The sequence below is a fragment of the Hyla sarda genome, chromosome 1 (genome assembly GCF_029499605.1).
Source record: "Hyla sarda isolate aHylSar1 chromosome 1, aHylSar1.hap1, whole genome shotgun sequence".
NCBI classification, from domain to species: Eukaryota; Metazoa; Chordata; class Amphibia; order Anura; family Hylidae; genus Hyla; species Hyla sarda.
In genome coordinates this window covers 605,622,646-605,646,696 of record NC_079189.1, presented here as the reverse complement: position 1 = coordinate 605,646,696, position 24,051 = coordinate 605,622,646, and the positions used below count along the sequence as shown (strand labels likewise).

At 42.8% G+C, this 24,051-nt stretch overlaps 1 protein-coding gene across 2 annotated transcripts in view; it reads left to right on the top strand.

Annotated features, from left to right (window-relative positions):
* The window catches only part of LOC130296741 (gastrula zinc finger protein XlCGF26.1-like), a 36,548-nt gene extending 30,696 nt beyond the window's left edge, over positions 1-5,852 (top strand). For both annotated transcript variants that reach the window (XM_056548621.1, XM_056548617.1), the window contains exon 6: positions 3,937-5,852. In XM_056548621.1, the coding sequence (XP_056404596.1) occupies positions 3,937-5,390 (1,454 nt within the window). In that variant the 3' untranslated portion in view covers positions 5,391-5,852. The remainder of the gene's footprint in view (positions 1-3,936) is intronic.
* The last annotated feature ends 18,199 nt before the right edge of the window (positions 5,853-24,051 follow it).

Genomic DNA, 24,051 nt, shown 5'->3' with positions numbered 1-24,051 from the left:
GATGGAGGGTCTCCTAGAGATCCAGTGGAAAAAAAGCTTGATGCCTTTTTCAAGTCTTTCTTTGTAGCTGCAGGTTTCGCCCTTCGTCCGTTCATTCCCTTTTTCTTGGATTAGCAAGGGTTGCTCTACTTGCTGACGACACCACATGGAAAAACCTTGTGGGTCTTGCTTCCCAGCTCCTTCATTCCTCCGAATTGTTCAGAATTGTCTCCCTGGAGTCTTTTCGTTCTGCCAGTCGTGCCATAGCCATTCTGTGCTCCATTGGGCATAAGTTGTGGGTAGCGGATGCTGCTAACATAAAAGATTTTGTTCCTCTATCCAAAAGTCTGACAATCCAAGCCACTCTTCTAGTTCTAGAGGACCGTCACTTATGCGTTCATAAATCCCTCCTTTCAGCCCCATTCTAAGGCTTCCAAACCCTTCACCTCCAAGTCTCTCCGTGGCAGACACTTTGGGTTCTGGAGCTGGTCTTTGGAATACAAGATCGACTTCACGACTCTTCCACCAGCTCGGTGGATTCTTTCCATCCAGGCCTCCCATATCTCCTTCTCAAAACCAGAAGAGCGGCGAACTGACGGACTGGAGCGGCGAACTAACGGACTGGAGGGGCAGGGACATGTGAGTATCATTGAGCATCTATCTGTATGTGCCTCCATGTATAGTTACCGTATTTTTCGCCGTATAAGACGCACTTTTTCTTCCTCAAAACTGGGGGGGAAAAGTTGGTGCATCTTATATGGCAAATACCGCGGCGGTCCCTGCGGCCATCAACGGCCGGGACCCGCGGCTAATACAGGACCTCACCGATCGCGGTGATGCCCTGTATTAACCCTTCAGACGAGGCCATCAAAGCTGACCGCCGCGTCTGAAGGGAAAGTGACACTAACCCGGCTGTTCAGTCGGGCTGTTCGGGACCGCCGCGGTGAAATCATGGCGTCCTGAACAGCTTACAGGACATCGGGAGGGACCTTACCTGCCTCCTCGGTGTCTGCTCCATGCCAGGATCCCCTGCATGGCCGGCGCTCTCCTTCGTCGTCATCACGCCGTCCCGTCATCCAATAGGAGCGGCGTGCGTAGCGACGTGATGGTGGCGACGGAGAGCGAGGATACCGGGCAGCAGAGACGTTCCGGAGCGACGTGGACACGGCGACAGCGATGGAGCGACATCCAGGGCAGCAGTGACGGGTCCGGAGCGGCGGGGACACGTGAGTATTACCTCCTATTCCAGTGGTCTTCAATCTGCGGACCTCCAGATGTTGCAAAACTACAACTCCCAGCATGCCCGGACAGCCGTTGGCTGTCCGGGCATGCTGGGAGTTGTAGTTTTGCAACATCTGGAGGTCCGCAGGTTGAAGATCACTGTCCTATAATTTACATTGTATTTGGTGCAGAATCTTTTTTTTTCTAGATTTTCACCCTATAAAATTGGGTGCGTCTTATGTGCCGGAGTGTCTTATATGGCGAAAAATACGGTATACTGTTGTCCCTCAAAATACGATGGTTTCAACATACGATGGTCCGCTTGGAACCAATTACCATCGTATGTTGAGGGACCACTGTATTAATATTTTTCACAAGGCAGCGATTTTTTAACTAGTAACCGTATGTCATCCAAACCCGCTGTTCGACAAAGAAACATTAGGCAGCCATATGTAGTATTAACAAATTTTTTCATGGCTACTCTGTATGTGGGAAAATGAAGATTAGCAAACATTAGCAATGATATATATTTATTATTAATTTTTTTATTATTATTATTATTTTTTTTTTTTTTACTTAACCCCTTTAGGACCAAGCCCATTTTAACCTTAAGGACACAGCCAATTTTATTTTTGTGTTTTCATTTTTTTTCTCCTCGCCTTCTAAAATCCATAACTCCTTTATATTTCCATTTACAGACCCATATAAGGGCTTGTTTTTTGCGTGACCAATTGTACTTTGTAATGAAACCTCTCATGTTACCATAAAATGTACGGCGAACCCCCAATTTTTTTTTTTAGGGAGGAAATTTAAATGAAAACCACAATTTTGCACATTTTGGAAGGTTTTGTTTTCACACTATACACTTTACGGTAAAAATGACATGTGTTCTTTATTCTGTGGGTCAATACGATTAAAATGATACCCATGATTAGATACTTTTATATTTTTGTACCACTTAAAAAAAAAATCTAAAACTTTTTGTACAAAATCAGGAATCTAAAATCGCCCTATTTTGACAACCTATAACTTTTAAATTTTTCTGTATATAGGGCGGTATGAGGGCTAATTTTTTGCGCCGTCATCTGTACTTTTTATCGATACAACATTTGCATGTATAAAACTTTTACATAATTTTTTATACATTTTTAATAAAATGCGACAAAAAAGCAGCATTTTTGGACTTTTATTTATATTTTTTACGTTGACGCTATTCACCGTACAGAATAATTAACATTATATTTTGATAGTACGGACATTTATGCATGTGGTGATACCAAATATGTTTATTAAAAAAAAAAATTACGCTTTTTGGGGGGTAAAATGGGAAAAACTGACAATTTTCATTTTGATTGGGGGAGGGGATTTTTTTTACTTTTTTATTTTTACATTTTTCAATTTTTTACTTTTATTTTACACTTTTTATGTCCCCATAGGGGACTATCTATAGCAATCCTTTGATTGCTAATACTGTGCAGTGTTATGTATAGGATATGGCACTGATCAGTATTATCGGTCATCTTCTGCTCTGGTCTGCTCGATCACAGACCAGAGCAGAAGACGCCGGGAGACAGCTGGAGCCAGGTGAGGAGACCTCCGGCCGCCATGCTGGATGATCAGATCGCCGCGGCTGCGCTGTGGGCGATCCGATCATCCATTCAAAGTGCTGCACTGCCGCAGATGTCGTCATCTGTATTGATCACGGCATCTGAGGGGTTAATGGCGGACATCCGCGCGATCGTGGATGTCGGCCATTACCAGCGGGTACTAGCCATTACCAGCGTGTACTGCTACTAGCAGCCGGAACCTGCCGTGTATGACACGAGCACCGTTCCGATGCTCGCGGTCATACACAGGACGTAAATGTACGTCCTGGTGCGGGAAGTCCCGGCAAACCCGGACGTACATTTACGTCCGTGGTCGTTAAGGGGTTAAAGGAGTACTGTGGTGCAGTACAACTTATCCCTTAGCGAAAGGATAGTCTGAGCGCTGGGACCCCTCGCAGTCTTTTGCATGGAACCCCTGCTCTCCCTAGGAACGGAGCGTGTCGACCCCTGCACGAAGTGGCAGCCAAAACGCCCCCTCCATGTATCTCTTTGGGAGAGCCGGAGATACAGCGTTCGAGTATCTCAGCCTCTCCCATAGCTCATCCCACATGGAAGGGGCATGTCGAACTTCGCTTCATGCGGGGGGTCAACACGCTCCATTCCTAGGGAGAGTCCCCCCATGATCAGGAACTTATTCCCTACCCTTTGGGTAGGGGATAATTTGTACTGCACCACAGAACTCCTTTAAGGTCACCACTAGAGATGAGCGAACTTACAGTAAATTCGATTCGTCACGAACTTCTCGGCTCGGCAGTTGATGACTTTTCCTGCGTAAATTAGTTCAGCCTTCAGGTGCTCCGGTGGGCTGGAAAAGGTGGATACATTCCTAGGAAAGAGTCTCCTAGGACTGTATCCACCTTTTCCAGCCCACGGGAGCACCTGAAAGCTGAACTAATTTATGCTGGAAAAGTCATCGACTGCCGAGCCGAGAAGTTCATGACGAATCGAATTTACTGTAAGTTCGCTCATCTCTAGTCACCAAAAAGAAACAGTCTGAACAACGATAAAATGAGCTTGAAATGGGTATAAATTTGCACCTAGTGTTGTTGCACCAACAAGACTGACTATAAAAATATGAAACTTTAAGCTTATTACTGAAAAATAATAAAATCTGTTTCATTCTTGGCAGATGACTGTACCAGGAGATCAGAGGAGAATCTTATATCTTCAGATTATAAAGCAGATGATGATATCACACAAGATACATATGAAGAACATTCCATTATCCCGGATACACCCTCAGCCCTTCACAGCCAAGATCTGTCATCTCATCCTGTTATACAAGTCGAATATATTGATTCATCTCATGTTGCTAAGCAAAATAAGGAGAAGCCATATTCATGTTCACAATGTGGGAAATGTTTTAGTTGGAAATCACATTTTCTTCTACATCAAAAAATTCACACAGAAGTGAAGCCATTTTTATGCCAAGAATGGGGTAAATGTTTTACTCATAAATCACATTTTGCTAAACACCAAAGAACTCACCCAGGGGAGAAGTCATATTCATGCCCACAGTGTGGGAAATGTTTTACTGTGAAAAAACATCTTGTTAAACATCTCAAAACTCATACAGGGAAGAAGCCATATTCATGTTCACAATGTGGGAAATGTTTTGCTTGGAAATCCACTTTTGTTAAACATCAAAGAACTCACACAGGGGAGCAGCCATTTTTATGCCCAGAATGTGGGAAACGTTTTACTCAGAAATCAAGTCTTGTTCAACATCAGAGAATTCACACAGGGGAAAAACCATTTTCATGTCAAGAATGTAGGAAATGTTTTTCTAAGAAATCCACTCTCGTTGAACATCAGAGAATTCACACAGGGGAGAAACCATTTTCATGTTCAGAATGTGGGAAATGTTTTAGTTGGAAATCACATCTTGTTCTACATCAAAAAATTCACACAGAAGTGAAGCCATTTTCATGCCAAGAATGTGGGAAATGTTTTACTCATAAATCACATTTTGCTAAACACCAAAAAACTCACCTAGGGGAGAAGTCATATTCATGCCCACAGTGTGGGAAATGTTTTACTGTGAAAAAACATCTTGTTAAACATCTGAAAACTCATACAGGGAAGAAGCCATATTCATGTTCACAATGTGGGAAATGTTTTGCTTGGAAATCCACTTTTGTTAAACATCAAAGAACTCACACAGGAGAGCAGCCATTTTCATGCCCAGAATGTGGAAAACGTTTTACTCAGAAATCAAGTCTTGTTCACCATCAGAGAATTCACACAGGGGAAAAACCATTTTCGTGTCAAGAATGTAGGAAATGTTTTTCTAAGAAATCCACTCTTGTTGAACATCAGAGAATTCACACAGGGGAGAAACCATTTTCATGTTCAGAGTGTGGGAAATGTTTTACTCATAAATCACATCTTCTTAAGCATCATAGAACTCACACAGGAGAGAGGCCATTTTTATGTTCAGAATGTGGGAAATGTTATACTCAGAAATCATGTCTTCTTAAACACCAAGAAATTCACGCACGGGAAAAGCCATTGTCGTGTACAGAATGTGAAAAATGTTTCGCTCAAGAATCACATCTTGTTGAGCATCAAAAAATTCACTAAGAAGAGAAAATATTTCCATGACTTTAAATGTGGGAAAGATTTTACCCAGCAATCAAGACTTATTAACTATATATTAAAAAAAAACACACATGAGAAAAGCCATTCTCATGTTCAGAATGTCGGAAATTTTTACTCAGAAACCGCAAAAAAAAAAAAAAAAGCAAAAACTCACACAGACAAAAATGTTATGTCTCGAATGTGGAAAATGTTTTACTCAGACATTACATCTTGTTGAGCATCAAAAACATCACTAAGAAGAGAAACTATTTTCATGCCCAGAATGTGGGAAATGTTTTCCTTAAAAATCAATAAACATAAAAAAAAATTCACACAGGAGAGAAACCAATGGTTGGAGGGTAAGGTAGGAGTATGGTCATATAGATAGAATGGAGTGCACAGGTACCAGCAGCAGTAGATCAGTGAAGTGAAGAGTTGGATTAAAGGGGTACTCCGGTGAAAAACATTTTATTTTATTTTTTTAAATCAACTGGTGCCAGAAAGTTAAACAGATTACTTCTATTAAAAAATCTTTACCCTTCCAGTACATTTTAGCAGCTGTATGCTACAGAGGAAATTCTTTTCTTTTTGAATTTCTTTTTTGTCTTGTCCACAGTGCTCTCTGCTGACACCTGATGCCCGTATCTGGAACTGTCCAGAGCAGGAAAAAATCCCCATAGCAAACATATGTTGCTCTAAATAGGTCCTGACACGGACAGAGGTGCCAGCAGAGAGCACTGTGGACAAGACAAAAAAGAAATTCAAAAAGAAAAGAATTTCCCCTGTAGCATACAGCTGCTAAAAAGTACTGGATTTTGTTTAATAGAAGTCACTTACAAATCTGTTTAACTTTCTGGCATCAGTTCAAAAGAAAAAAATGTTTTCCACCAGAGTACCCCTTTAAAGGAGATATCCAGTGCTGAAAAACGTATCCCCTATCCCAAGGATAGGACATAAGTTTCAGATCGCGGGGGGTCCGAACGCTGGGTCCCTCTGCGATCTCCTGTACAAGGCCCCGGCAGTCCGGGAAGGGGGTGTGTTGACCACCGCACGAAGCGGCAGCTGACACGCCCCCCTCAATTCAACTCTATGGCAGAGCCGGAGCGCTGCCTTCAGCAATCTTCATAGCACAGTATTGAGGGGGCGTGTCGGCCACTGCTTCATGCGGTGGTAGACACCCGCTCTCTGGCCAGTGAGCAGTGGGCCCCAGCGGTCGGACCCCCCGCGATCTGAAACTTATGCCCTATCCTTAGGATAGGGGATACGTTTTTCAGCACTAGACTACCCCTTTAAGTCCGGAAGCACAAAAATCTTCTAAAGAGGAAGTGGAAAGATTGAGCTTTTATGGGAAGTCCCGGGGTTGTGCCAATCAAGAGTAAGGCTAGGATCTAAACAGACAAGGACCCAGGCAACATACCCAGGTATTAAAGCGCGTTTAAAGTAATAGCATGGCTGTATAGGCTTTTGACTCTAAATGTGTACATACCTCTCATTAGTTAGTTGACCCTTCCAGTTCCAAGATATCAGAGATTTTAAAAACTTTGGAGCCCACTGGGCGTTCCCCTCGGTTGCTAATTCGCAGAAAAGTTCTGTCCACAATGGAGGTTAAGCTTACCGGTCTATAGTTACCAGGGGAAGATTTGAAGACTGGCACCACATTTGCCTTGCACCAGACAATCTCTAAATATTAGGAACAAGGTACAAAAATTACTAAACTCTTGGCTGTAATCCATCTGGTCCTGGAGCTTTGCTTACAATCACTTTGATTTACCTTGGACCATGGGGGACATTTATCAAAACCTGTGCAGAGGAAAACTTGCCCAGTTGCCCATAGCAACCAATCATCTTGCTTCTTTCATTTTTATGAAGGCCTGTGGAAAATGAAAGAAGCCATCTGATTGGTTGCTATGGGCAACTGGGCAAGTTTTCCTCTGCACAAGTTTTGATAAATCTCCCCCATATCTACAAGTAGAATTTCAATACACAGAGGAGGATAACGTAATATTACAGAGGGATCTGGATCAAAATGGTACCGATTAAAACTTCAGATCAAGGCACAAAAAATTACTCTCATATAATGTGGGAAAAATAAAAAAAGTTTTAGCGGTCTGAAGAGGACAATTAAAATGTACTAATTTTCGTGCACAAAGTTATAATTTTTAACAGAAGTAGAACAAAATAAATCACCTATATAGGAAGTACAAGCTTAGTAAATAATCCTATGCTTGTAAGTTAAAGGGGTACTCCGGTGGTAAATTTTTTTGACTATATGGCATCTTCTTTGTAAGTTTAGTTTTTTTGCAATATACATGTGTTATATGTTTTGGCAGCATGTTTGTGTTTTTCTTACCTGTTTGTTGGGCAGGAAGTTCTGTAGTTCAGAGGGTTTTCTTTTACTGTCGTCCACCATGTTCTGAATCTTCTGAATCTCTTGTGGACAAGATGTCACAGCTTTGTTTTTCTCTGTCTGCATGACAGGAATAAGCCACGCCCCCTCATCTCATCCAGCTGAGTACACAGCTCCTCCCCTCCCCCCGCTCTGTATTCTAAGGACGCAGGTCTGTACAGGAGAAGGACCTCACAGAGAAGAGAAGTGTTATCTGAAGGGGAGGATGAGAAGGTGCAGGGGCCGGGGATGTATGGACTGCAGGGGAAGAAATCTCATACTGGATCTCTATATGTGAAGGGGGAGGGGGACTCCTGAATGACACATGCTGGGAGTTGTAGGTTGTAGTCCCTGTTGTATGTGTGTATGCTAGTTTTTCCAAACCAGTGTGCCTCCAGCTGTTGCAAAACTGCAACTCCCAGCATGCCCTGACAGACTTTGGGCATGCTGGTAGTTGTACATTTGCAACAGCTGGAGGCACACTAGTTGGGAAACACTGTTCTAGCCTATTCAGCATACACCTCATGTTACACCAGTGTTTCCCAACCAGTGTGCCTCCAGCTGTTGTAAAACTACAACACCTAGCATGCCCAAAGGCTGTCAGGGCATGCTGGGAGTTGTAGTTTTGCAACACCTGGAGGCACCCTGGTTGGGAAACACTGGTGTATGCCCTATAGAGGTGTGGTGAACTACAAGCCCCAGGAGACTACAGAGGCAGCATGCTGGTGTTATACCACAGACTGAAGACTCCTGAATGACACATGCTGGGAGCTGTAGTCTCTTTTGTGTGTGTATGCCAGTGTATCCCAACCAGGGCTGATTATATTAGTGAGCTGTGTATAAGGGGGCCGACCCGGGAAAATAGTAGGGTGGGTAAAGGGCGGAACAAACTAACAAACAAAAAAAGGAGCCGCCCCAAACCAGCAAGGCATGTGGCATGCTGGGATTTGTAGTTTTCAGCACAGCAAGAAACAGGAAATAGAAGCAAAGATAGGAAAACATAGTGGGGGATAAAAAGACAACAAATAACGGAAATAGAGTCACCTAAACAACAAGAATAGAAATGAAACAAAACAAATAGGGTAAGTCACAAACGGAAAAACACGATGACCACCAGAGTACCCCTTTAAGGTCTAGTGGCATACAACAACATGGTACCCAAGAGAAAGAACAAAAGCCACTATATAGACCAGTGGTCTCCAACCTGCGGACCTCCAGATGTTGCAAAACTACAACTCCCAGCATTGGCTGTCCGGGCATGCTGGGAGTTGTAGTTTTGTAACATCTGGAGGTCCGCAGGTTGGAGACCACTGATATAGACCATGAAGTAGAGTAAAACCTCTGTTATGCTTAATGAATAAAGTGAACAGTGCACACAAGAAAAAATATAAAAGCAAGAGCAAAATGTACTTCCCAAGACGTTAGGAAGGAAAGCATGCAGAGTAAATAGTAGCCACGAGTGGTACTCCCCCAACCCCAGTTACCCACAACACCTAAAACAAAATTAAACCTATATAAGTTTGGTATTATTTTAATTGTATGGACGTGCAGAATAAAGATAAGCTATCTTTTTACAGCTAATATAATATTACAGAGGGATCTGGGGAAGCAGGAGGCTAGGGCACAGGCATGGCAAATGAAGTTTAACCCCTTAAAGGGGTACTCCAGTGGAAAACAATTTATTTTAAATCAACTGGTGCCAGAAAGTTATACAGATTTGTAATTTACTTCTATTAAAAAATCTTAATCCTTCCAGTACTTAATAGCTGCTGTATAATACAGAGGAAGTTCTTTTCTTTTTGAATTTATTTTCTGTCTTTGCACAGTGCTCTCTGCTGACAACTCTGTCCAGGTCAGGAACTGTCCAGAACAGGTGAGGTTTGCTATGGGCATTTTCTCCTGCTCTGGACAGTTCCTGACATGGACAGAGGTGGCAGCAGAGAGCACTGTGGTCAGACAGAAAAGAACTATACAACTTCCTGTGGAGCATACAGCAGCTGATAAGTAGTGGAAGGATTAAGATTTACAAATCTGTTTAACTTTCTGGCACCAGTTGATTTATAATAAACTGTCTTCCACCAGAGTACCCCTTTAACCCCTTAAGGACATGCATTGCATAGTATCACTTAGCGCACAGCAGCCGCGGACCCGCCAGTAATGGCGGACATCAGCGATCACGCTGATGTCTGCCATTAACCCCTCAGGTGCCGTGATCAATACAGATCGCGGCAGAGCGGCACTTATAATGGCTAGTCTGATCGCGCGGGATCAGATCAGCCAAGATGGCGGATCTGATCGCGCGGGATCAGATCAGCCAAGATGGCGGATGGAGGTCCCCTCACCTGCCTCCGCCGATCTCCCGGGGCCTTTTGCACTGAGCTGCCTTTCAGCAGACCACAACAGAAGATCGCCAATCATACTGATCAGTGCTATGCCCTATGCATAGCACTGAACAGTATTAGCAATCAAATGATTGCTATAAATAGTCCTCTATGGGGACTAAAAAAGTGTAAAAAAAAAAATAATAATTTTATGTGAAAAAGCCGCTCCCCCAATAAATTTTAAATTGCCCCTTTTCCCCGTATTAATACAAAAAAGCGAAAAAAAAACTGATAAACAATAAACATATTTGTTATCGGTGCGTGCGTAAATGTCCGAACTATAAAAATATGTTAATGATTCCCTGCAGCGAACGGCATAAACGGAAAAAAAAAAATCAGCTTTTCGTCAAATCAAACTGCAAAAAAGCAATCAAAAAGTCACATATACGCAAACCTGGTACCAAAGCAAACTACAGATCATTGCGCAAAAAATGAGCCCTCAAACATCCCTGAATACGGAAAAATAAGAAAGTTAGAGGTCGTCAAAATAGGGCAATTTTAAACGTACTGATCTTGTAAAAAAAAGTTTGAGATTTTTTAAAAGTAGTACAATAATAGAAATGTATGTAACCATGGGTATCACTTTAATCATATTGACCCTGAGAATAAAGAAAACATGTCGTTTTTACCATAAAGTGTACGGTGCGAAAATGAACCCCCCCAAATTTGCTAAAGTATGATTTTTTTGGGGGGGGGGGGGGGGGGGGGGTTTATACATACATTTTAGGGTAAAATTAGTGATGTCACTACAAAGTGCAACTGGTCATGCAAACAACAAGTCCTCATATTTGTCTGGGAATGGAAATATAAAAGTTCAGAATTTTAGAAGGCGAGGAGGAAAAAACTAAAATGCAAAAATAAAATTGGCTGTGTCCTTAAAGGGGTTATCCAGGAAAAAACTTTTTTTTAATATTTCAACTGGTTCCAGAAAGTTAAACAGATTTGTAAATTATTTCTATTAAAAAATCTTAATCCTTTCAGTACTTATGAGCTTCTGAAGTTAAGGTTGTTCTTTTCTGTCTGAGTAATCTCTGATGACGTGTCTCGGGAAACGCCCAGTTTAGAAGCAAATCCCCATAGCAAACCTCTTCTAAATTGGGCGGTTCCCGAGACAGGTGTCATCAGAGATTACTCAGACAGAAAAGAACAACCTTAACTTCAGAAGCTCATAAGTACTGAAAGGATTAAGATTTTTTAATAGAAGTAATTTACAAATCTGTTTAACTTTCTGGAGCCAGTTGATATATAAAAAAAAAAAGTTTTTTCCTGGAATGCCCCTTTAAGGTCAAAATGGGCCTGGTCCTTACCTTAAGGACTGAGCGTTTTTCTGTTTTTGCACTTTCCTCCTCACCTTTTAAAAATCATAACCCTTTCAGTTTTCCACCTACAGACCCATATGAGGGCTTGTTTTTTGCAGCACCAATTGTATTTTGTAATGACATGATGGGTGTGGACACCTTGGTAATAGTGACCACAATATAATTACTTTTGGCTTAAAGTGTAGAAATCAAAGATATGTTTTTTTTTGTTTTTTTTTGGGGGGGGGGAGGAGTTGTTTTTAAATATCTATCTCATATTTATCTATCAAAAAGTAATGCAGCACTACTTATCCAAGTAAAAAAAAGCGCAACATTCCTCCAAATAATGTAGAAAAGAGGCGAATTTATTGGCTCACATAACAGCAATCTTTCTGTCCTACCATAGGACCATTTTCAAGCTTAGTGATACAATTCAGGAGGAGCTGAGGAAAGGAGCTATGGTGATCCGGAAACGCGTCCAGCCTCCCTATAACTAAGACTTTATCACTATCTAGTGAGGTCTGCTGCTGTTGAGCAATTGCCACTTCCTCGGATCTTATTAGACAGATTATACTCTGTCCATCTGCGAGCTCCTCGTGCTCAATTACTACACGAGGACGCCGAAGTTATCCTCATCTGCCACAGAGCAGAGATCCATCACCGTCAACTTGACCTACACGGATCTTTAACCCCTTAAGGACCAAGCCTTTTTCAGTTTTTGCACTTTCGTTTTTTCCTCCTTACATTTTAAAAATCATAACCCTTTCAATTTTGCACCTAAAATTCCATATGATGGCTTATTTTTTTGGCCACCAACTTTACTTTGTAATGACATCAGGCATTCTACCCAAAAATCTACGCCGAAACTAAAAAAAAATCATTGTGTGACAAAATTGAAGAAAAATGCCATTTTGTAACTTTTGGGGGCTTCCATTTCTACACAGTAAATTTTTTGGAGGTAAAAATGACACCTTCTTTTTATTCTGTAGGTCCTTACAATTAAAATGATACCCTACCCTATGATACCCTAGGTTTGATTTTGTCGTGCTTCTGGAAAAAATCATAACGACATGTACGTAAATTTATACGTTTAAAATTTCTATTTTCTGACCCCTATAACTTTTTTTTTATTTTTACACGAATGGGGCTAATTTTTTGTGCCATGATCTGAAGATTTTATCGATACCATTTTAGTTTTGATTGCTTTTATATATTTTTATGGTTCGGACATTTTTACGCACGCGGCGATACCACATAAAATGGGAAAGGGGGGCGGGTGATTCAGATTTTTATTAGGGAAGGGGTTAAATCACATTTATTAACTTTTTTATGCAGTGTTATAGCCCCCTCTAGTGGCTATAAAACTGCATGCACTGATCTTTTACACTGTTCAATGCATTGCCATAGGGATGCATTGATCAGTGTTTTCTGCGCTTGATTGCTCAAGCCTGGATTTCAGGCTCGGAGTAATCATATGCCGATCGGACAGCCGGGAGCAAGGTAAGACACCTCCAGCTGTCCTGTCAGCTGATCGGGATGCCGCGATTTCACCGCGGCCATCCGGAACAGCTCAGCTGAGCTAACCGGCAGCGTATTCTCTCGTTTTAGACGCCACGCGACTAAAGGGTAATACCGGACATCCGCCCGATCGTCGCTGTCCGGTATTAGCCGCGGGTCCTGGATGATGATAGCAACCGGGACCTCACAGATACAAAGCGTGCTCAGCTTCTGAGTGCGCTTCACAGATCGGGAGCGGCCACAGGACGTAAATATACGTCCGTGGTCGTTAAGGTGCGAAGGAGACAGCACTACAGCACCGCCACAGCACTACAGCACCGCCACAGCACTACAGCACCGCCACAGCACTACAGCACCGCCACAGCACTACAGAACCGCCACAGCACTACAGCACCGCCACAGCACTACAGCACCGCCACAGTACTACAGAACCGCCACAGCACTACAGCACCGCCACAGCACTACAGCACCGCCACAGTACTACAGAACCGCCACAGCACTACAGAACTGCCACAGCACTACAGAACTGCCACAGCACTACAGCACCGCCACAGCACTACAGCACCGCCACAGCACCGCCACAGTACTACAGCACCGCCACAGCACTACAGAACCACTACAGCACCGCCACAGCACTACAGAACTGCCACAGCACTACAGCACCGCCACAGCACTACAGCACCGCCACAGCACTACAGAACCACCACAGCACTACAGCACCGCCACAGCACTACAGCACCGCCCCAGCACTACAGCACCGCCACAGAACTACAGAACCGCCACATCAGTTGCGCTGACAACTCCAGGAGCTGTAAGTATTCGTTGCTATACCTGCACCAAGGCAGAACCGGCTTCATACAGCCCGGACTTGCGCCGCCGACTCTAGGAACTGCCAAAATCACTGCCGCGATCTACACCCCCGGCTCCACCGTTTTGTTATTCGCTCCTAAAAACCCAGTTACAGTTATTTCCTTGTGGGACATAGGTGCTTAGCACCACTGTAACATTTCTGCAGTTACATTGTTGCATTTACTTTTAAAATTAATTTTTTGCCGGATTAAAAACATCTGCAGGTCATTTTGCCGGATTACTGGACATTTAAACATTTTTTGCTCTAATTACAGACTATTGCGTCAATACTATACAGTCGTCCCTCAACATACGATGGGAATCCGTTCCAAATGGACCATCGTTTGTTGAAACCATCGTATGTTGAGGGATCTGTGCAATGTAAAGTATAGGACAGTGGTCTACAACCTGCGGACCTCCAGATGTTGCAAAACTACAACACCCAGCATGCCCGGACAGCCAACGGCTGTCCGGGCATGCTGGGAGTTGTAGTTTTGCAACATCTGGAGGTCCGCAGGTTGAAGACCACTGGTATTGGAGGTTGTACTCACCTGTCCCCGCCGCTCCGGACTGTCACCGCTGCCCTGGATGTCGTCGTCCATCGCTGTCGCCGCGTCCCCGTGGTGTCCCCGACGCTCCGGCAAGGCCTCTGCTTCCCCGGCATCTTCTCTTTCCGTCGCCGTCATCACGTCGCTACGCACTCCGCTCCTATTGGATGACGGGACAGCGTGCGCAGCGACGTGATGACGACGATGGAGAGCGCCGACGATGCAGGGGATCCCGAAGAGGACGCACCGGAGCCCCGAGGACAGGTAAGTGATCGTCAGCGGACCACACGGGGCACCGTAAACGGCTATCCGGTGGCAGCTGAAGCAGTCTGCACTGTCGGATAGCCGTTTATGCGATGGCCCCGACATACAAAAGCATCGTATGTTGATGCTGCCTTCAATATGACCTCTGAGAGGCCATCGCATGTTGAAATTATCGTATGTCGGGGCCATCGTAGGTCGGGGGGGGGGGTCACTGTATAGGGTTATAAGAATTGCATTTTAATTCAGCAGCAGTCCTCAATATATTGTATTCTATTTTTATGCTTCATATTTTAGAACTTCCTTATACGTCATCCTATAGCTTGAAGTAAGTCACAAGGGCCCTGCGGCTTTTCTAGACAGCTATATATATATATATATATATATATATACATACATATATAACATCGATATATTTTTAACAGCTCTGTGTATTGGGATTTTTTTAATAAATACAATTTTTTAATACATTTATTTACAATTATTGAGACTCAGTATCCATTTAACTTCGAGCACCGTCACTTTCTATTTGTCCATTTTAGTATATTTTCACCTTAAGGACCAGGCCAATTTTATTTTTACGTTTTCGTTTTTTCCTCCTCGCCTTCTAAAAATCGTAACTCTTTTATATTTTCATCCACAGACTAGTATGGGGCTTGTTTTTTGCGCGACCAGTTGTCCGTTGTAATGCCATCACTCACTTTACCATAAAATGTATGGCGCAACCAAAAAAATACTATTTGTGTGGGGAAATTAAAAAGAAAACAGCAATTTTGCTAATTTTGGAAGGTTTTGTTTTCACGCCGTACAATTTACGGTAAAAATGACATGTGCTCTTTATTCTTTGGGTCAATTCGATTAAAATGATTCCCATAATTACATACTTTTCTATTACTGCTGCGCTTAAAAAAAATCGCAAACTTTTTACCCAAATTAGTACATTTAAAATCCTATTTTGACGACCTATAACTTTTTCATTTTTCCGTATAAGCGGCGGTATGAGGGCTCATTTTTTGCGCCATGATCTGTATTTTTTATTGATACCACATTTGTGTGTATAAAACTTTTATACATTTTTTTAATAATTTTTTATTTAATAAAATGTGACAAAAAAAGCTGCAATTTTGCGTTTTTTATTTTTTTTTTTACGTTCACGCCGGTCACCATACGGGATCAATAACATTATATTTTGCAATACCAAATATGTATATTAATTTATTTTTTTACACTTTATGGGGGTAAAATGGAAAAAAAGGACATTTAAAATTTTTATTGGGGAGGGGATTTTTCAAATTTTTTCCATTTTTTTAAAACTTTTTTTTACTTTAATTTTACTCTTTAATAGTCCCCATCTATAGCTATCCTTTGATTGCTAATACTGTTCAGTGCTATGTATAGGACACAGCACTGATCAGTATTATCGGTGATCTGCTCGATCTCAGACCAGAGCAGAAGACCCCAGGAGACGGCCGGAACCTCCGGCTGCCATGCTGGATGATCGGATTGCCGCGGCAGCGATGTGGGTGATCCGATCATCCGTGCAAAGTACCGCACTGCCGCAGATGCTGTGATCTGTATAGATCATGGCATCTGAGGGGTTAATGGCAGACATCCGCGCGATTGCGGATATCCGCCATTACCAGCGGGACCCTGGCTGCTGATAGCAGCTGGGACCTGCCGCGCATGACACGAGCACCGGTCCGGTGATCGCGGTCATGGCGGAGCATAAATGTATGCCATGGTGCGTTAAGTAGCACGGCACCATGACGTACATTTTCGTCCATTGTCGTGAAGAGGTTAAAGGGGTACTCCGGTGGAAAACTTTTTTTTTTTTTTTTTTTTAAATCAACTGATGCCAGAAAGTTAAACAGATTTGTAAATTGCTTCTGTTAAAAAATCTTAATCCTTCCAGTACTTATTAGCTGCTGAATACTACAGAGGAAATTCTTTTTGGAACACAGAGCTCTCTGCTGACATCACAAGTGTTGTCACGCCCCCTCCCATAGACTTGCATTGAGGGGGCGGGGCATGTCATCATGAGGGGGCGGGGCTATGGCGTCGGGAGCTCCAGCGTTCGGAGCAGTTTGTTCCAAATGCTGAGCAGCGGAGTACCCCTTTAAGTGTGGGGCCACATTTATAGATGACATTTGACCCCTGTGTTAAATAGAGTTTCAAAAGTGGATCGGATAGCAGAATAGGCCAGTGATTTGTTTGTGTGCATTTGTGTAAGTGGTAACGCAATTCGGATTGATTGACAGTATTTGTTGGCCTTTGGCTTGGATACAGTTTTAGGGGGTAAACAATAGTTTTAAGTTTAGTAATCTTTTTTTTTTTTTTGGGGGGGGGGGGGTAACTTTTCTCCTGGAACCCCTGCTGTAGAATCTTTGCTTTGTAGTTTTTGGGGATTTTTATGCCATTTAGGCAGGTGGTAATAGTGTGGGATTGATGGATTAACCCATTAAGGACTCAGGGTTTTTCCGTTTTTGCACTTTCGTTTTTTCCTCCTTACCTTTTAAAAATCATAACCCTTTCAATTTTCCACCTAAAAATCCATATTATGGCTTATTTTTTGCGTCGCCAATTCTACTTTGCAGTGACATTAGTCATTTTACCCAAAAATGCACGGCGAAACAGAAAAAAAAATCATTGTGCGACAAAATCGAAAAAAAAACGCCATTTTGTAACTTTTGGGGGCTTTCATTTCTACGCAGTGCATATTTAGGTAAATATTACACCTTATCATCATTCTGTAGGTCCATACGGTTAAAATGATCCCCTACTTATATAGGTTTGATTTTGTCGCACTTCTGGAAAAAATCATAACTACATGCAGGAAAATTTATACGTTTAAAAATGTCATCTTCTGACCCCTATAACTTTTTTATTTTTCCACGTACAGGGCGGTATGAGGACTCATTTTTTGCGCCGTGATCTGAAGTTTTTATAGGTATGATTTTTGTTTTGATCGGACTTTTTGATCACTTTTTATTCATTTTTTAATGGTATAAAAAGTGACCAAAATACGCTTTTTTGGACTTTGGAATTTTTTTGCGCGTACGCCATTGACCGTACAGCTTAATTAATGATATATTTTTATAGTTCGGACATTTACGCACGCGGCGATACCACATATGTTTATTTTTTTTACACTGTTTTATTTTTTTTATGGGAAAAGGGGGGTGATTCAAACTTTTATTAGGGAAGGGGTTAAATGACCTTTATTAACACTTTTTTTTTACATTTTTTTTGCAGTGTTATAGGTCCCATAGGGACCTATAACACTGCACACACTGATCTCTTATACTGATCATTGTTATCCCATAGGGACCTCTAACACTGCACACACTGATCTCTTATACTGATCATTGTTATCCCATAGGGACCTCTAACACTGCACACACTGATCTCCTATGCTGATCACTGGCGTGTATTAACACGCCTGTGATCAGTGTTATCCGCACTTGACTGCTCCTGCCTGGATCTCAGGCACGGAGCAGTCATTCGTCGATCGGACACCGGGGAGGCAGGTAAGGGCCCTCCCGGTGTCCGATCAGCTGTTCGGGACGCCGCGATTTCACCGCGGCGGTCCCGAACAGCCCGACTGACCAGCCGGGTCACTTTCACTTTCACTTTAGAAGCGGCGGTCAGCTTTGACCGCCGCTTCTAAAGGGTTAATACCGCACATCGCCGCGATCGGCGATGTGTGGTATTAGCCGCGGGTCCCGGCCGTTGATTAGCGCCGGGACCGACGCGATATGATGCGGGATCGCGGCGCGATCCCGCTTCATATCGCGGGAGCCGGCGCAGGACGTAAATATACGTCCTGCGTCGTTAAGGGGTTAAAGGGGTATTCCAGGAAAAAACTTTGCATAGATATATATATATATATATATATATATATATATATATATATATATATATATATATATATATATATATATATATATCAACTGGCTCCAGAAAGTTAAACAGATTTGTAAATTACTTCTATTAAAAAATCTTAATCCTTCCATAATTATCAGCTGCTGAAGTTGAGTTGTTCTTTTCTGTCTGGCAACAGTGCTCTCTGCTGACATCTCTGCTTGTCTCGGAAACTGCACAGAGTAGAAGAGGTTTTCTATGGGGATTTTCTTCTACTCTGGACAGTTGGTGTGACGTCATTGCGCCGGCCGGCCGTGGATGGCGTCCCCGCGGTCCACACTGCATGAACGGAGCAGCATGTGAGATAGGTGAGGGAATGGTGGAGCGGGACAGCTGACAGCTCCCGCTCCACCATGCTATAGGACAGGAGGGGCAACAATCTCGGGTGGGGGGGGGGTAATTGCCTTGGATACGCCACTGGCCGGAGGCCGAGCGGTTTTAGTCTCTGCCTCCCATCCCGCTCCAGGCTCTCGCACTGCTGGCCCAAGACAGGTGTCATCAGAGAGCACTTAGACAGAAAAGAACAACTCAACTTCAGCAGCTCATAAGTACTGAAAGAAATAAGATTTTTTTAATAGAAGTAATTTACAAATCTAAAACAAAGATTAACCACACCTCTAGAATGCCACCCTTCTGGGTACACAATGAGTGATTTTTGGAGACAGATAGTTTTGAAAAAAATGCAAGAACTTATTAAAACAACAATTAGAATAACATGGGTATAAAAAAACCTATTGGTATAAAAATTCAGAGCAATATATCGATAATAGCTTATACTGTCATTGGGCCCTAATGACAGAATTAGAATAATATTTAGAAGCAACTACCGATTTTAAAGGGGTACTCCGGCGCTAAGACATCTTATCCCCTATCCAAAGGATAGGGGATAAGATTCCTGACCGCGGGGGTCCCGCCGCTGGGGACCTCCGTGATCTTGCGCGCCGCACCCCGTTAGAATCAGCCCCCGGAGTGTGCTCGCTCCGGGTCTAATTACTAGCGATCATAGGGACGGAGCATAGTGACGTCACGCCTCTGCCCCCGTGTGACGTCACAGCTCCGCCCCCTCAATGCAAGCCTATGGATAATCATTCTACAAATATGGCACGTTCAGAGAACACACATACAACAATTCAGACAATATATTTTGAGTCAAGACAGCACGCGAGATATGGAGCATTTAATCAGTTTTGGCATTAAGTCTTTCATTTGCGGTGCACACCAGTTGCTCTAGATGTCTAAGTGCTCGCGCGCGATGTTGTGCGCAGTTGGATATGTGCGCCCGGCCGGCACAAGCACATGAGTATGGCATACTTATCCCTCCGTCCTTCTAAGTACTTGCGCACGAGATCACGCGCAGCCGGAAGTGCGCCGGCACCCGATAGGCTGTAGCGCATGCGTATATCTGTCCACTACAGGACCTGGAAACCACTTATTTCGCGCAGGTTTTTCTGCGCGGAGTGCCGGGACCGGACCGGCAGAAATGGAGATGTTGATACGGGAATTTAGCTGTCAATCAGGGAATTTGACCCTGGATTGGCAGACTTGATATCTAGTGCTTGATATTTTGTGACTTTGATAAAGACTTTTCTTTTCCATCACTCCTGTGTTCACTCTTCTCCTCTCTTTCCTGCAGCAGCAAAGTCGTGTAAGCGTAACTAATTACTAAAGAAAACTTAATCCAAAAACAGACCTAATCCTACCTAAACAAAACTTATTTCTAAACAAAACTTACCAAAACCTACTTTTAAAAACAAAACTTCACACTATTTAAATAGAATTAACTTACTGAGGGCCAGGAAGAGTGGGAGGCCGCAGCTGCACCAATGGTATCAATGGTGGGCCACACACGGTCCATCATCGAAAGAATTGGTGCATTCTGGCGCCATCTTGTGGAAGGCTGCACATTTATTTTCTATTCTCTTTTGTTAGGCAAGAGAGTTCGTTCTTGTTAGGCAAGAGGTTCATTAATGTTCAGTTACTTGAAAAGAAAGCAGAAAAGAGAAAGAAGAAAGGCGCTCCCTGTGGAGTATAGCTGGCACGAGGGTGGGAAAAGAAAAATTTCCGTGCTCACGCTGCTAAGTTGTGTAGTGGCATACACAACAATGCTGATCGCGTGTGATTTAAGGATCACAATCCGGTAGTCTGCAGCCTTCCTGAAGAATTATGGAATAGAAAAGGACTTCAAAAGGACCAGGATTTTCAGCGCTGACCACGGAGGGATAGACGGAGCCCAGGTAAAGGAATCAAGGTTTAATAGCAACGCGTTTCACCGCGCTTGCGCAGTGAAACGCGTTGCTATTAAACCTTGATTCCTTTACCTGGGCTCCGTCTATCCCTCCGTAGTCAGCGCCGAAAATCCTGGTCTTTTTGAAGTCCTTTTCTATTCCTTGAAAAGAAAGCAGGGTACAGAAGACAAAAATTGAGGATTAAAGGGTACCTCTCATCAAATAAACGTTTGATATATTTTAGATCGATGAATGTTAAATAACTTTCCAATAGCATGTTAATGAAAAATATGCTTCTTTCTATTGTATTTTTCCCAATCAGTCCCGTCAGCAAGCATTTCTGACTCATGCTGGAGTCCTAAACACTCAGAGCTGCCAGCCTGCTTTGTTCACAGCCAAACAGGCTGTGAACAAAGCAGGCTGGCAGCTGTGAGTGTTCTCCTTTGTGAACAAAGCAGACTGGCAGTTCGTAGTGTTTAGGACTCCAGCATGAGTCTGAAATGCTTGCTGCCAGGACTGGTAGGGAGACCCCTAGTGGTGATTTCTTCAAAGTGGAAAATGTAATAGAAAGAGGCTTATTTTTTAATAACATGCAATTGTAAAGTTATTCTGCATACATTAAACTATAATATATCAAAAGTTTTTTTGATGAGAGGTACCCTTTAAGCAGGGGCAAGTACAGAGAGAAATAGAGGGCCAAGGATAGAAAGAATTGAATCAGGATGAAACACAGATGAGTGAGAAAAAGAAAACACGATTATACAGCGACAGATAGTGAAAAGGCTCAAGAGGTGAGTTATTTAGTAGGGAGGGGGTAGTTGCCAAAACAAACTGAAAAGTCACACAATTGCCGTAAAGTTCAATACTGCCTCCTTGCAAAATGAAAGTGAGATACATACTAGGAAGGAAAGTGGGAATGGTAATGGAAAAGTACTTTACTGGTCTAATTATATTGAAAATGTAATGTCCAAAAAACTGCCGAACAGTAGGTTGTCCATTCAAGTTGATGAATTAACAGATGGCTTATAAAGAAGGGACATCATGGAGTAGCTGTTTGAATTTACACAGATGCTGCTCCCTGAATTGGTGGGTCTATAAAAAGGCCAAAATGATCAACATCCCCCTTCAAACAAGTTCTCAATGCCACCATGGACATGGTCAACCTCATCAAACCACGTCCCCTCCAGTTTTTGCTTTTTCCTCCTTGCCTTCTAAAAATCATAATTATTTTGTATTTTCATCCACAGACTAGTATGAGGGCTTGTTTTTTGTACGACCAGTGAAAATTTTGGAAGGTTTCATTTTCACGCTGTACAATTTACGGTAAAAATGACATGTGCTCTTATTCTGTGGGTCAATACGATTAAAATGATACCTATGATAATATACTTTTCTGTCAGGCCCAAGGCCTGATTATGGAAACATACATGTGTTTTATAATCGTATCTGTGTATAAACTAAGACCTGGGGGTGAGAGGTCATTCAGCCTGTGGGTTTGTGTATTGCATTTTATTGGGGGTCTGGCTGTTTGGTATCTCCTTTGAAGTCATGCACTCTGGTCCCATCATATAATCAAACAGATAAGGGGTCAGGAAGAGAGATGCCCCACCTGGTGGGATCAGAGAGGAGGGGGGGAATGGAGTTTCCCTCCAAAGAAGCAGATAAGACTTAAAATGCTGGACTCAACTGTTGTTCAAGGCTGTGCCACAAGCTGACAAGACCATCCTAAGAACAGCTGGAACTCACTCTCATGGACTGCTATATCATCATGCTGTAAGAACTTCATCTTTTTGTTTTCTGAACTTGTCTTGCTAAACTCTTTTAGATATTTTTATACCTGTATGTCATTTGTTTCTGTATTTTTATATATTTAGCACTGTGATACCTTTTATCAGATTAAATGTTTAATTAATCAGCTCTGGTCTTTGATCTCTAAATATATGAGCTCACCTTTCTGAAGGAAGCTCTGGTGGAAACACGTTTATCTAAGGGTTAATTTGGTGACTTGCTGGGACTAGTAGTGTATACCCAGAGGTCTGGTACCATTCCCTCTCCCCCTCCCCCATCATCTTCACCTCAGGTACCATTCCCTCTCCCCCATCATCATCACCTCAGGTAGCATTCCCTCTCCCCCTCCCCCATCATCATCACCAACTCAGGTACCATTCCCTCTACCCCTCCCCCACTATCTTCATTATCATCACCTCAGGTACCATTCCCTCTTTCCCTCCCCCATCATCTTCATCAGTATCACCACCACCACCTCAGGCACCAGTAACTCCCCAAATCATCATCATTATTATCAGTATGACCACCTTAGGCACCATTAACCACCCCCAAATCATCATCATTATCAATATCACCCCCCCCCCCACCCCTTTCATCATTATTAGTATCATCACCACCTCAACATCAACCCTTCTGGCAATGAACGTACTTTGAAGGCGCCATTAACACCCCCGCCACCACTCATCATTATTAGTATGATCACCACCACCTTACCCCCAACCCCTCTGGCAAAGAATGTACTTTGGAGACTGTGGACGCCGGGCAGGAAGACTGGCAAGAGGCTAGACAATACTGCGGCTGCTCATGCAAGCGCTCCTCTATAGCGGGAAGTGTCCTGTGTCGTGGGCGGAACAACCACAGGCGACGCAACGCTCCGGCCTTTAAAGAGGTACTCCGGTGGAAAACTTTTTATTTTTATTTCTGGTGTCAGAAAGTTAAACAGATTTGTAAATGACTTCTATTAAAAAATCTTAATCCTTTCAGTACTTTTTAGCAGCTGTTTACTATGGAGGAAATTCTTTGTTTTTTAAATTTCTTTTTTTGTCTTGTCCACTGTGCTCTCTGCTGACACCTCTGTCCATGTCAGGAACTGTCCAGAGCAGGAGAAAATCCCCATAGCAAACCTATCCTGCTCTGGACAGTTCCTGACACGGACAGAGGTGTCAGAAAGTAAAGAATTTCCTCTGTAGCATACAGCTGCTAAAAAGTATTAAAAGGATTAAGATTTTTTAATAGAAGTAATTTACAAATCTGTTTAACTTTGTGGTACCAGTTCATTTAAAAAAAAAAAAAAGTTTTCCACCAGAGTACCCCTTTAACCCCTTAAGGACCGGGGTTTTTTCCGCTTTTGCATTTTCGTTTTTTGCTCCTTGCCTTTAAAAAATCATAACTCTTTCAATTTTGCACCTAAAAATCCATATGATGGCTTATTTTTTGCGCCACCAATTCTACTTTGTAACGACGTCAGTCATTTTGCCCAAAAATCTAC